General features: G+C 39.5%; 1 protein-coding gene across 11 annotated transcripts in view; it reads left to right on the top strand.

The window, feature by feature from the left end:
• GAS2 (growth arrest specific 2) overlaps nt 1-14,862 on the top strand; it is a 159,117-nt gene that overhangs the window by 73,856 nt on the left and 70,399 nt on the right. For all 11 annotated transcript variants that reach the window (XM_084630905.1, XM_084630898.1, XM_084630901.1 and 8 more), the window contains one exon: nt 10,247-10,388. In XM_084630905.1, coding sequence (XP_084487031.1) covers nt 10,247-10,388 — 142 coding nt within the window. The remainder of the gene's footprint in view (nt 1-10,246; nt 10,389-14,862) is intronic.

The raw sequence follows: 14,862 nt of genomic DNA, 5'->3' as shown, positions 1-14,862 counted from the left end.
CCTTTCACAGCTGGGGTCACTAATTATCATTAACCTGCCATATCACCATCAGCTTGGGGCTGTCAAGAACTGGGACATGGATGGTCAGGTTCAGTGGGTAGCACCATGGGTGGTCAGGCCTGAGGTTCGAGCCAGAGTTTGTAGCCAAGATCTGGAGCCAAGAGCCAAGCTGGAGTCAATATCCAGGACCAGAGCCAATGGTCAGGCCAGAGGTAATCAGAGGCTGTAACCAAGGGTCAAGATGGAGTCAATAGCTAGGAACCAGAGGGCAGGGCCAGAGGACAGGGACCAGGAACAAGGTGACATCTGTCTTAGCAGCAGGTTAGGGATCTGCCTTGTTGCACAGACAATTTCTTAGTACTCCCTCCAGGCTTAAAATTATGTCTAGGCCAAACAGAGGCCAGGGAAGGGAATGCTGGGCATCTCTTCCATGGGCAGCACTTCCTGGAGTGACTGGTCTCCCAGGATGTAAGGTGTGTTTACTGTGGCTCTGCCAGCACTGCCCGGTGGTGGTGTGGAAGCACCCCCAGGCCCGGGTTCAGATCCCACAAATCCTCACAGGGGCTAGCTGGTAGGTCACAGGCAAGGCTGTGTCTGGCTTACCTTAAAGGCCAGCTGGCCTCTTACACTTGGGTTGTCATTAGATTTTTTTTTTTCATAGCTGATCATTAACCCCATCTCTTTAGTAATTCTGAACAGTCTTTCCAAGTTTGTTTGTAGTTGATTGAGCTGTCACTTGGAAGAGCTATGTCATCAGCAAAATCTAAATCTTCTAGTGTACTTCCGTTGAAACATGCAATGCCTGCGTTGTATCCATCTGCACTTTTTCTCATAATGAAAAGCAATGGCCATGCCAAAGAGGAGAGTTGAGAGAATGCATCCTTCTTTGACACCAGAGTCCAGGTCAAACCATTCACTCAAATGTCTATTTACTTTAACTATACACGCTGCACCTTGATATGAAGACTTGATGATGTTAATTATTTTTGTTGGCATACCATAACATTTCAGCATGTTCCAGAGTGAATCATAACGGAGGATGTCAAATGCTCTCTTAGTCTATGAAGTTTATGATGAGTGGTTTTTGCCAATCAATGTTCTCTTCAATTATTATTTTTAGGGTGGAAATGTGGTGATCTTCTCATGATCTTCTGGGTTGAAATTCATCTTGCTCTTCCTTATCTTTGTCTCAACCTCTTCCCTTATTCTGCTTAAGATGATACTGCAAAGGACTTTGCCTATCATTGAAAAGACTGTAACACCTCACCAGTCAGTACAGTTGCTTAGGTTGCCTTTCTTTGGTATTTTGACAAAAAATGCCATTTTTCTATTGTTCTGGGCACTCTTCCTGGTCCCATTTTTTGTTCAGTGATTTTATCAATGGTCTCAAGATTGCAAGCTTTGAAAGGGGAAAAAGGAGGACTTGGGGAATTAGACCAGACATCTTAACTTCAATTTCTGGAAAGGTACTGGAACAAGTTATCAAACAATGAATTTGTAAGCACCTAGAGGTTAATAGTGTGATAACTAGCCAGATCAGATTTTCCAAGAACAAATCATTCCAAACCAACCTAATTTCCTTCTTTGTCAGGGTTTCTGGGCTCTTGGATGGAGGTAGGGAGAAGATATAGACATAATATATCTTGATTTTAGTAAGACTTTTGACCCAGTCCCACAGGACATTCTCATAAACAAACTAGGGAAATGTAGTCTAGATGAAATTACTATAAGATGGATGTACAACTGGTTGAAAAACATCCTCAAACAATAGTTATCAATGGTTCACTGTTAAACTGGGGGAGACGTATCTAGTGGGGTCCTGCAGGGGTCTGTGCTGAGTCCAGTGCTTGTCAATATTTTCATTAATGACTTGGATAATGAAATGGAGGATATGTTTATAAAATGTTAGATGACACCAAGCAGGGAGAGGTTGCTCGCACTTTGGAGAACAGGATTAGAATTCAAAAAGACCTTGACAAATTGGAGAAATGATCTGAAGTCAACAAGATGAAATTCAGTAAAGAGAAGTGCAGAAGGCTACATTTAGGAAGGAAAAAATCAAATGCACAACTACACAATGGGGAATAAATGGCTAGATCGCAGTACTTCAGTAAAGGATCTGGAGGTTACAGTAGATCACAAATTGAACATGAGCCAGCAATGTGATGCAGCTGTGGAAAAGCAAATATAATTCTGGGGTGTATTAGCAGGAGTGTCATATGTAAGATGTGGGAAGTATTGTTCTGCTCTACTCTGCGCTGGTGAGGCTTCAGGTGGAGTGCTGTGTGCAGTTTTGGGTGCCACACTTTAAGAAAGATGTAGACAAATGGGGAGAGTTCACAAGAGAGCAACAAAAGCGATAAAAGGTTTTAAAAAACTGGTCAAATTTAGTCTTGAGAAAAAAAAAGATTGAGAGAAGGACTTTTCAAAGAGGATGCTGTCAATTATTCTCCATGTCCACTATAGGTAGGACAAGAATTAATTGGCTTATATGTATAACAAGGGAGATTTAGGTTAGATACTAGGAAAAACTTGTTAATTATAGCAAGTTTATAATTGATACTCGGTTACTGGAATAGATTACCAAAGGAGGTTGTGGAATCCCCATTACCGGAAGTTTTTAAGAACAGACTAGACAAACACCTGTCAGGGGTGGTCTAGGTAAGTTTACTTGATCCTGCCTCAACATTGAGGAACTAAACTAGATGACCTCTCATGGTCCCTTCCAGCCTTACATTTTTAAGATTTTCCCAGTGGCCATTGGTCTTAACCTACAGCTGCCCCAGGTTTTAACTTTTTTTTTAATTGAGGCTTTCACTTTTTGTGATGTGAGATGTTATGATGGCTAGTTCTAGCTCTTTAATTTTATGTCAAAGTTAATAGTTTCTTGCGGTGTTAGTCTGTTTAGTGCCTCTTGAAAGTGCTCTGCACAATAACAAATAAAAAAGAACCTGGGTGCAGCTTGATAGAGAGGATTGTTTACCCCACTGATTGTTCTCTGATCATTTAGACAGTGTTTAATTCATACTCACTTACACTTGTAGATGTAACTGCCAAATTCAGGGTCAGTACCAATATACAGCAGTTGGAACCATATTTTTTTTTCTTCCAGCTCTCAATTGGAATGCACTGGGGGCAACATTTTTGTGAGCTGTGGATGGGGACTAAGGTGGTTTAGGAAGACCATTTGGGAATGGGAGTATAGCAACTGCATAAATGTTGCCTGGTTTTAACTTGTGTTGTTTATTATTCATACATAGGGAGTTTATTATTCCTTCCTGTTTACGGAGTACAGTAAGGGGCCTGTCCTTCACACGCTGCTAGGCACATGGCTTACTTCTGTGACAGGACCCATGACACTTGGTAGTAAGTGTTTTCAGAATTGAACCTTAAGTGTATTTCACACTTCACCAATTCATGAAGGACAAGGGGAGAACTCCTGGCCACAATGAGTTAATGGCAAAACTCTGCTTTTGTGTTTCGTGCCTATAACGCACTAATTCAGACAAAATATTAGGCTAGAAAGTGTATTTTAAGGGGTTTGAGAAGGAGGAAGGTGGTACTTGCAGAACAAGAAATGAGAGCCTGTTCCAAATATAGGGGCAGAATGAAAGAAGATACGAAGCTGAGACAGTGAAATGGTTTGGAATGAGTTTTTTTAGTTGTTTCCTTTGAGTGTGAATTCATATCCCTTACTAGCTGAATAACTATCATAGATGTATACATCTGTGGGTAAATACTGCAGTATTTAACAATACCTCTTTCTTCCTTTTTTCGATATTGTAGGTAATTCAGAACATAACAGAACTTTTTGCGGAAGTGCCTAGCCAGCTATAACCCCTTTTTTAGCATTAAAAATGGCTTCATATATTCCCTGTACTTTGTGGCAAAAATGGGGGAGAGAATAAAAGGAATGTAGCCATTATCAGAAGCCTTCAAACCTGCTTTGAGTCTGCTTAAAGAAAATAGTTTTTTAGAAACAAAACAAAACACAACACAACATTTATTTATGGATCTCATTCTGGAAAAAAAAGTATAAAAATACATTTCTTTTTCCATGGGATTTCACAGCACAGTGAAACAGAGACCCTCTGGGGTATAGAAGTGAACCTAACAGCATTTTTCCAGGATTACGTCATCTGTTTCACTCACACTTTCACATCCTGCATTAAACCACATGTATGTACATCAACAAGACAAGACTGTAAAAAGAGTGTAACTGGGGACCTGTTTTCGTGATATTTGATAGGAGTAATTGTGGGCACTGCTGTTTCAAAGTAACAGTGGATATACTATACTATGTCAACAAAAGTCACTCTTGCCATATGGAAACCTAATTATTTCTGAATGATCTGTTACAAAACACTTTTGAGACATTCAAGCCATTTAAACAAATCAGTAAAGAATATTTGAGCATAAAACCTGTCTTTAATAAGAACTTTCATGTGTTTTAGAGTTGGGTCTTACGGTAATAGATTTGAAAATAATAATACTAAAAAAAGGCTTATTTTTAAAAGGAGGCAGGGAATTGTATCAGGTGTTAAGAAAATATTGGTATCCCCTTGCGATTCTTCAGAATTGGCCCAGTCCTCCTGTAATTGAAATGAAAGGGTATTTTGCGGTTGGCTTCAGTGGGAGCAGGATTGGGCCCTAAGTTTGTGGGAAATGGGGTAGAATATAGTGTGATATATATTCAATGCATGATGTAGTTCTTTAGCATGTAAGATAGCTTAGGCTGAATGGTACTTTGCTGTTCTGTAGTCTTATTTTAAGCATTTTTGACAGTGATATCGTTTGTACTGATAAGTTCTGTCATCTGAGTAAATAGAAGGGAGGCCATGAATTATTTATAAAGCAAAACACCCCCACCCTCCCGACCACCAATCTAGCACATGTTTTGTGTTTACATGCCATTGCCACTTCTGATTTCATACTTGTTCAGGCCACCTGTCAGTGACATTGGCAAGATGTCTTTTGGTTAGACTCGATAACATAGCTGTCAGACAAGCTTAATAGTTCAGGAACCTAGACACTTTTGCAATTTGCCTTCAGTAGATCTTCATATAAATTGTGTAATCTAGAAGTCTTAATCATTATAAAAGTAAGAGATTTTGCTAGCTTCATGAAAATATCTCTTTCACAGTGAAACTCGCTTGACTGATACAGTTAAGGGGAAGACCTCAATTGTCAAGGTGAATATATTTAATTTATGGGTAGCACATTAAATAAACATTATGTACTGAAACAAACCCAGTATGGGCCTGATACATTACTGAATGGCCATACTCAATTACATTTCTATATCCAGGCGTTGCCATCTACTTAAAGTAGGAGACACAGAAACAGAACATTTAGAGTCAGATTGTGTTGGTGACACCATGTGTTGGTGATGATGCAGAGCCACAATACTCTACATGAGAGCTCTGGAAGACACTGTGCCTCAGCAACGCATAATGCCTCCCTGAGATCCCTGGCACAAAAGGTATCATGTATGCTTCACTCTCCTTCTTCATGTGCAGCATGCTCTCCTTCACACCTACTCAGCTCTGCGCTCAATGTAGAGGCTCTGACTCTTTCCCACCCTCTTTGGGATAGTAAACACTCAGGAGGCTCTTAGCACAGGGATTGCAATCCTGGCTGGCTCCTATCCCAGGTATTGAAAGGAGGAAACTTTGTGCACACCACCTTCTTAATTACCTATCAAGGGGTGGGAGTCAACCAAGGTTTGGTTCTTAAATTAGTCTTGCATGAAGTTATTACGCACCTAAAGTGATTTTAAAATGAGAAGGTATCCAGATTTTGTGAGGTGAGTTCATCTGATCTTCTTAATGTCACAACTAACTGAGTAAAATGATCATCCACATATCTATAGGGACACTATGGGACAGATCCTCAAGTGATGTAACTGACTTCTCTCCATTAGCTTCAATTACATCAGCTGATCTGGCTCTGTGTCAATAGACTCACATAGCAGCATCAGACTGGGTTTTGGGGGATATATGGTCTAGTGAGTCAAATGAATGAATAATGTTGCCAAACACCACATTTTCGAATTCACGCATATATTGGAGCTATTGTAAATTAACAACATATGTTTCAAAGGTTTGATTATAGTAAAAAAGTATGATAAGACATTGGGCCAATTTCTAAACTCATTACACTAGTCTTGCATTATTTTAACTCTGCCGATTCCATTAATTACTCCTGATTTGCAGCAGTGTGAGGTCAGATTTGGGACCAGTGTGTGTCTGATGGAAATGATATTGAGTGAAACAGTGGTATAATTTGTATTCATAAGGAGAACTATCACCATCAAGGACTCAGTTCCATAAAACTCAAGATTTCTCTCTATTTTGGTGGCTTTCTGAAGGGCATAGCCTGGCCCTGAATCCTTATTCTGATAAAACTACCACTGATTTTTTATTAGCTTTCTTTTGTATTGTTGTTTTTCCTTTGAAAGCTCTGTACTTTTTTTATTCCAATGAAATTCTCATTCACTGAGAGTTCACCTGAGGAAGGAGTGCAGGATTGGGTTGAGATGGATGAATGCTTCAATACAACACCAAGAAGGGTGTAGGTCACGAAGGAGAACTCAATTGAAAATGCGAAGCAGTCAGTGTTTTAAAGTGTGAAATTGCCTCAGGATACTGATGCTCACTCACTCTTTGAGATTGTTCTGATATGAAGAAGGTATTACTCTAGAAACTTCACTAGTGCTAATTGTTAATATTGTTAAAGCCCAATCCTATGAGGAGGAACTTCTATTGACTTCAACTCAGCACTTCTCAGTATGGGATCCTAAGACAGAATGGAAGGGAAAAACATTAGTAGTGGGGTGAAGGGGGAGAGCTAGGAGGACTGGGAAGGATTTCAAACAGTGATCAACAAACTATTACTTAAATTCAAGAGTATTCTTCCACCCTCCATATCTGCTCTGCTCTTACTCCGTGAGATCAAGCCTTACGTATTGTATCCTTGGTATTGCCAACCCCTTTGTACAAAATTATGAGAAAAGTTCCCCAAATAATGAAATTGGCTTAAAAATGAAAAGATTTTAAAAAAATAATAAATGATGTGTTTCTTTTTTATTTGCCTCATGTGTTTATCTCTGTTGTTCACTTTTTAAAGTTTTTCTCTGTACCCACAAGGGCTAGAAACCTACTTAAAAATTAAAAAGTTGAGATTCGCACATAATTCACACCTCACTCTTGGGACTGGAGCTTTAAGAAAAAACACCAAATATCAACAGACTTGCAATAAAATCAGGAGCTGGCAAAACTCTCTATTGATCTTAGAGTTTTATACTGCCACACATCATCATATTATTTAAGAGCCCTGCATGTAAAATCAACAGCATTAGGAAAGTCCCTAGAGGACTTCAGAAAGTCTCTGTAACTTCTTTTATGGTGTCAGACTTTTGCTTGGGGTAGGTTTTTTGGGAGGGTTGAGAGGAGTTTGGGAATAAAAGGGGAGTTCAAGCAGTGAGTATTTCTTATGGTGGTAAAAGTTTTCTCAAAGAGGAAGGCTTGGCAATATTTCCTAAAGATGGTCAGATTCTGGATTCACCTGATCTTCCGTGGAAAATTGTTCCAGACCTAAGCCTCCTTGACCAAGAATACTTTGTCTTCAGCTTTCACGTGCTTTGTACTGGACTTTGAGATCTGCATTATTCCAGAGGAGCACAGCTGTTTGAGGGTTCATAGATCAATATTCAGTCTGTGGTATGCCTGGGCTTTGATCCATTAATTGCCTTGGAAATTAGGACCATGGTCTTAAACTGGTATTGGATGCTGTTTGGGAGCCAGTGGAGGGACTTGAGCACAGGCCTTATTTGCTCATGGGGGCTGAGCCATAGAGTAGGCGGGCAGCCTCATTCTGTACCAGTTGGAACCTGAGCATTCTCTTCAGCTTCAGATAAAGCAAGTTACAGTAATCCAGCCTGGAGATGATAAATGCATGGCTCATTGTAGCCAGGTCCTCATCTGGGAGGAAGGGATGAAGTTTCCTGGCAAGCTGGAGGTGAAAGGAGGCATTTTGGGAAACTGATGCTCCCTGATCATCTAAGTTTAGTGAGGAGTCGAACAAGACCCTAAGGCTTCACACCACTTTGATGAATGGGGCTGTATGGCTTCGTTGGAAGGTGGAGACAGAATTTTGGCTAGATCTTCAAAGTGTTTCCCCTTTCTGACCTGCATCTCTTCAGCCTTGCCTGGGTTCAGTTTGAGCCAGCTGCTTTTCATCCAAGAGCAAATTTCCTGTAGGCATTCTGCCATTTTAGTAGCAGCAGTGGTTCCATCAATTCAGAATGAGATATATAGGTGAGTGTCATCAGCATCAGTAATAATTTTTTTCTTAAAACCTATATTCCAATGCCTTTCACTATTTAAAATAAACTAGTGAAACTAATGGTATTTGGGAAGTTGCACTGTTCTACACTACGTCCTTTGGTCCTTAACAAAAGGAATAATTCCTTTTTTCAAAACTGTATAACTCAAAATTATTGGGCCTAATTCTTGAATTCAGCTAAACTGTGCTTGCCACAGGACCCCAGAAGCTGACATGTAGGAACATGGATATATGTGGCCTTTATACCACTCCTCTCCCTATTCAGTCCCACAGCTACGGAGTTACTCCTAGCTGTACCTGTCACTTAGTGGATGTGTCTGGAGCTGGGCATTTCTGGAGCATAGCAGCATGCTCTAGGCTACAGTCCAGGAGGCAGTTTTGCAGGGGCAGACGTCTTGCAAAAACTGTGAATTGGCTAGTTAGGCTAGCTTTATGGCTTCTTTGTACTTTTGAGGCAGCACAAAGAGGTCATATTAGAACAAATAATTGGGTGCATTATCTTGATTATACACTACTGCTGTGTAACATATTTTATACAAACTGCATCTCAGTTCTTTATAGAGTTTTTTCCTAAAGATTGGGCCAAATCCCAGTCTTGGTGAAGTCAATGGAAGTCTTGCAAGTAACTTTAGTAAGATAAGTGTTTGATTTCCCGCCCCGCTCACCCTTCTGACTGCCCCGCATAAGCCAGCTGTTCCTAAATCCTGTAATTAGTGTGCTGCCAGCAGCTGGGGGTCAGGTGAAAGCCTTCTAAAGTCATTTGATTTTTTTTCTTGCAGTATTTTATGTGATGCTTTCAAGAATTATTTGGACTGTTGATACTAACTTTTGGACATAGAACTGGAAACTGCTACAGACACCATTTGCATTTTCTCAGTTCTTTAGTTAATGGCTATTGGATCTAACAACTAGCTCCAGAACAGAAGCAGATCAAATCACTTTAATGGCAAAGCTGCATAATAAAAACAATTTTGAGGTCTGAATTTCTCAGTGATGGGGCAACATTGAAAAGTTATGGGGTAACAATGGTCACTTCTCAGCTTATTTGGCCTTCTATGGCAGATATAGCTTTTGACACCATAAAAATGAGCTTTACATGAAAATTAAAATTATTGATAGCAGCTTTGCATGTATCTCTTGCAAATGCAACTAGGGTACAACACTCCCTCAGTTTTTCTGTGCTAGTCATTCTGTTTGGACCAGATTCTGCTCTCAGTTATACCTGACTAAATCTGGAGTATCTCCCTTGGAATCAGTGTTTAGTTAGAATTACTCTGGTATCATTGATCTGAGAATCTGGCTGTGTCCTAGTCCTTGATTTTGTAAGTACGGGATGATAGTGTGTGCTTTACTCAATGGGCTTGGAAAGTCAGCTGTTCAGAATTTTACAGTCCCAAAGACTCTAGCACATGCATCGCTACCCCTGTTCCTAAGGTGTTTCTTGGTTACTAATGAAAGATGTGAATACAGTATTTTCAAAACTGTATTGTTACCTTTAAAAATGACCGCAATCCGCCCCAAATTTGGGGGAAGTTCAGATCCAAATCTGGATCCTTACTTAACAGCTGACTTCTTATTCCATTAGCTGAACCAAACACTGGATTCCAAGCTCCCAAACTTGGGGAAAGTTCTAGTACTGATCCAGATCCAAACTTCACATCTTGGGTCGATCTCTTCGTACTTTTAAAAGCTCTGCCAGGCGAATACTTTTGTGCCAGATAGATTGTACTATTTATCTTTGGCTGTAATTCTTTAGGGAGTGAGCAAGAGTGACCGTTGACCCAATACATATATATCTATGCTGTACCTGCATGATGTGATTTCATGTTCCCTAGGTACAAATACTGCCCTTCCAAATATCATATACCTAGAATGAGGGGGTTTTGTTTTATTTTTATAGACCCTGCCAGTGCGGAAGATTCCATGCAAAGCCAATGCTCCTTCAGGGTCTTTTTTTGCACGAGACAACACAGCAAATTTCTTATCCTGGTGCAGAGATGTGGGGGTGGACGACACATGCCTATTTGAATCAGAAGGCTTGGGTACGTACTTGCTTATATGGTAATTGACAATGTTAAAATTCTGCTTTTATAGTGTCTACTAAAAGGTCAGTTGTGCTACCACTGATTTTAATGGGAGTTGGATTAAACCAATAAGGCAAAAGCACTGCTGTTTAAAATTGATTGGCTACTGAATATCTTTGTGGTCCAGGTGGACATTTTGCAGATGGTTAACTTTCATACGTGCCTTGTTACATATGTTAGAAGTATAGTGTGATCTACTAAAGGTGATTAAATAGCATTTCAAAATACTATATTCATTTTTTTTAAAAAAACAGATGACTAGGAAGAAAAATACCAACACAGTGTTTTTAAAACCTGGAAATAAAGTTGCTTAATGTATTGCAGGCACTTAACCTGTGGCCCTTAATCAGTCAAAATTCCTATTTATTTCACTGGCAATTCAGTTTGAATAAGAACTGCACAGTCAGTGATGGCACTAGACACTCTAGTGCCCTAAGCCACTGCTACCCAACGGGGAAGAGGGAATCTTTAAAAGGGCAGTCCCCTATCAGTGATATCCTGGCTGGGCCACAGCCGTCTTGAGCTTTGGATCTCACCACTTACTGCTAACCTGATGGAGTGCCAGGGGGGCAAGTGGGTGCATCTGGACAGACACTTATAAGCATAAGAGCATGCAATGGAATGTTCAAAATTAGTCATATTTTAATATCTACATATGTGAGACCATGCCATTTTTAGATACATAGTAGTTATTAATGACCAAATTCCTCCATGATATTGTGGTTCGTGTTAAAATGGATGGTTAAAAGAAAAAAAATCTGTTTCTGAACTAGAACTTTATCATTTGTCAGAAAATTTTAATTAATTAAGCACCAGGACCAAGATCCATTAAAGTTTAGACACTGCTTGCAACCTGCAGTAAAGTACAACTGAGTTTCATCTTGTAGTAATAGATATAGTAATAATACTACTACTAATAAAATAATGTAAAACTAAAAAAAGCAGCTGTGACAGAAATCAGGGGGAAGAAAATACTGTGCTAGCTCCTGAGTCTGCATGCACCCCCCTGCAAGGGATGGGCACAAGACCTATGCACCACTTAAATCCCACATACGCTGGACTTAAGAGGTACATGGGCTTTGTATTTGCCCCCTGCACAAAGATTTATTTTATGCTAGGTACATTTTTTTAATTGTACAGATCCCTAATATTAGAATGGCCTGAAATTCTTGCTCCTTAGTTCACCAAACAAGATGATTCTTTCTGTCTCTGGAGAGTAGGGTCCAAATGTGCTCACAGTTTTGGCTGCAGGAAATTCACCATTATACCACAGATTTGGTAGGTATATCTCAGGAAGGGAGAGAATATGAAATTCTTCTCCCCGTCCCACACTGACTTCTTTTCAGCTGATTCCTCTAGGCAGTTGAGGAGGAGAGTGATATTCAACACTCGTGCCGGCAGCTGCTCCACTACAAGAATGGACTATTTCAGCTAAATCATCGTCCTAATAATGCTTCATACCTATTACTCTTCTCTTTTGAAAGAAAATGTAGGACAACTTTTTGCCTCAAGATTGCATTTCAGTAGAAAACACAAGATGAAGAGAATCGATTGTTTGCTTGTGATCTGAACTCGGATAAAAGCCTAAAGCTGTTTTGATGAGACTAATCTGTTTCTACTGAGGATAAATGAACACACTGTAATGCATCAAGAGGCTTCTGTATTCAGTTCCTCAAAAGATCTTTGACTGTATAAGTAAAGCCTTATCTCTGTTGCAACTGATCTGTTCCCCTTCTGTTCTAGTGTTATGCTTTTTGAGCACTATTATTTGTGAAAGGATTTCGCTTCACTTTTCACTTGATCTGTTCTATTCTTACGCTATTTTGTTTAATACACAGAACTGTTGTGTATCCTTTGGGGGAAAACGTTTGGCAGAGAAGAATTTAGCATGTGTTGACAAATACCAATTTTGAGGATATTGCTTTGAAGATATGTGGATTGTATCTTATCACGTTTTATGTAGGTTAATTGTATTTTTGGGTTGATCATCCTTCTCCCATGAAAAAAATCACATGGAAGGCAAACAGAATGATCACACTTCCAAAGCTCTGAAGCTGTGGAATATCTGAGACAGAAGGGTTTGCAAGCGCTTGAGGGAGCAAGAGGAATAGACCCCTAAATGTATGGATATTGTGAGATCGACAGCTGGATCTGTGGCTATTCTATTATCTGTGTGAAGAGTAAGTCCCTGGATACTATCTCCCTTCCGCCACCCCCCCACTCCCGGCTCACAGACACAGTGCTGCCATTGGCTGCCTGCTCTGCCTCTTCCAATTCCACTGAAATACAAGTACAAGATACCTTCCTTATTGCACAACTTCCGCTCTTAAGAAAGGAAGGTAAAGTATTCCTAAATATATCAAGTACAATTCAGATCAACCTTTATTAGAAGAACTTGATTAAGCAACTCATTTTTGTTGACTGGTTGAGAGGTCTGTTAAAAACAAGTTTTGCTGTTGGTGGTGGTTTTTTCCTCCCCTCTTTTTGAGTATTGATGTCTAGCAAGATATCCATGCTAATGGATAGAACACTTGGAAGAACTGAGTGGTGACTCAGTGTCAGATGTAGGACCTGAAACTAATATGAGCTCCTTTTCTGAAATGGTCTAGATCACAGGTTGATGGTGTTCATTTAATTATAGAGCTTCAAGCAATGAGAATTGGTATTTTTACCTGCTTTTTGCTGGAGCTCTTAGCACAATGGGATCTTTATCCTGATTAGGGCCTTTGAGGCCAATGCAGTAGAAATAACAACTGCAGTTATAGACCTTTACATTCCTTTCCCTCTAGACAGCAAATAAAAATTCAGTGAAACTAAGAAATATAAAAGTGGTGAGATATGTCTGCACATGACATACTGGTGTTTGCATTGCTTTATGAAAGATCTTTGTGTCTTTGAGACTGCATAGCTCTGGAGATGGGGTGGTTACTAAGGTAACAGGTTTTTTGGTTTGTTTGTTTGTCTTTGTAATAAACCAAATTGATGTGTAAAACCTGTGTAAATTGTCAGTGGTACAGCAAATGTTTGCTCATCTAGTCTCCATGGTCCTCAGTTTATTGGTCTTAGTCTACCTGATTGCGTCCTCTCTCTTCTTTATTATCTTGCTTGCCTGCCTATGGTATATAAAACCTGCTTTAATTAATTAGAACCACTGTTACATCTATATTTAGAATATTTCCCTGTCCTTGTCCTATTTAAATCTAAGGCTCTTGCTCTAATTTTCTGTTTTTGCTGTGTCTGATTTTATGAGGATGATTTTCATAATGTTTCTGTTGAGTTGCTGAAAATGTTTAAATAATTTATGATTAAATAATGGGAAAATGCCCTGAGTCCCTCGCAGGAGGGAATAAAACTGGGGACATATTTGATAAATAATAGTAATGATAATATAAGTTTTATTATTACTTTTATTAAATTTGGATCCTCCTCCTTGAGGGAGGAACAATCATTTAATAAATCATGGAAATCATAACAGTGGCACAAATATGTACTCCCTGTGCATCCAAAGCCCCCATTATGATAATTTCTTAGACTATAATCACTCACAGATATCCTCCCTCAGAACTGGGCACTGTATAAACACAGAAGCAGATATAATCACTTCCTCAAAGAGCTACACACTATTGATGTTAATAGGAGTTTTGGGAGTTAGGGAGGCCTCAATTCTGCAAGGTACTGAGCATTCTGGACCTGATCCAGTAAGGTATTTAAGCATATGAATAGTCCCCCGGATATCACCCCTTGTCTTCAGGTCCATGTGAAAGTCTGAACTTTTACCTACACCAGGGTCTGCATTTGTCCATTGCATAGGAATCTTCTTAGGAGTATATTTGTAAAAAGAAAACAATTGACTTCTAGGGATTTGTTCTCTGAAGATATACATCCAAAAGGATTATCACAGCCGCCTACACTTCTCCCCTCAGACTTCTTGTATATTTTTAAAGCTATTGCTCTTGTGCTTAAAGGATAAGTACAAGCTTAATTGCTCTCTTAAGAGCAAGGCCAGAGTGCTCAGCACCTGTGGGACTGAGGTAAGAATGCAGGATGTTTGGTAAGGAAGCAGAAGAAATGATGCATTCTATTTATTTTTGCAAGTACAATTATCATGTCATCAAGCAACTTGATTTTACAGAGGTCCTTAAAGGGTATAAATCCTGAAGTGTGTAAATAGTGTGTGTACACACTGGACCTAATCCTGATCTCACCCATTCACACCAGTGTGAGTTGGAGAAGTCAGTTCTGATTTACTCCAGAGTGATGGAGAACAGAATCTAGCTCATTACTCTTCATAAAATAGTTTGCTCTTTAGTAATTTATCATCAATGAGACACTTTTAGACCTTTTTAGACTTACATTGTTTCACTACAAAAGAGTCTGTGAAGCGAGCTGCCTCATTTCAATGGGAACTCTGGGGCCCTTGTGCCTCAGGCTG

The sequence above is a fragment of the Lepidochelys olivacea genome (assembly GCF_965140295.1).
Source record: "Lepidochelys olivacea isolate rLepOli2 genome assembly, chromosome: 6".
Lineage (NCBI taxonomy): Eukaryota > Metazoa > Chordata > Testudines > Cheloniidae > Lepidochelys > Lepidochelys olivacea.
This window is presented reverse-complemented; position numbering and strand designations above follow the sequence as displayed.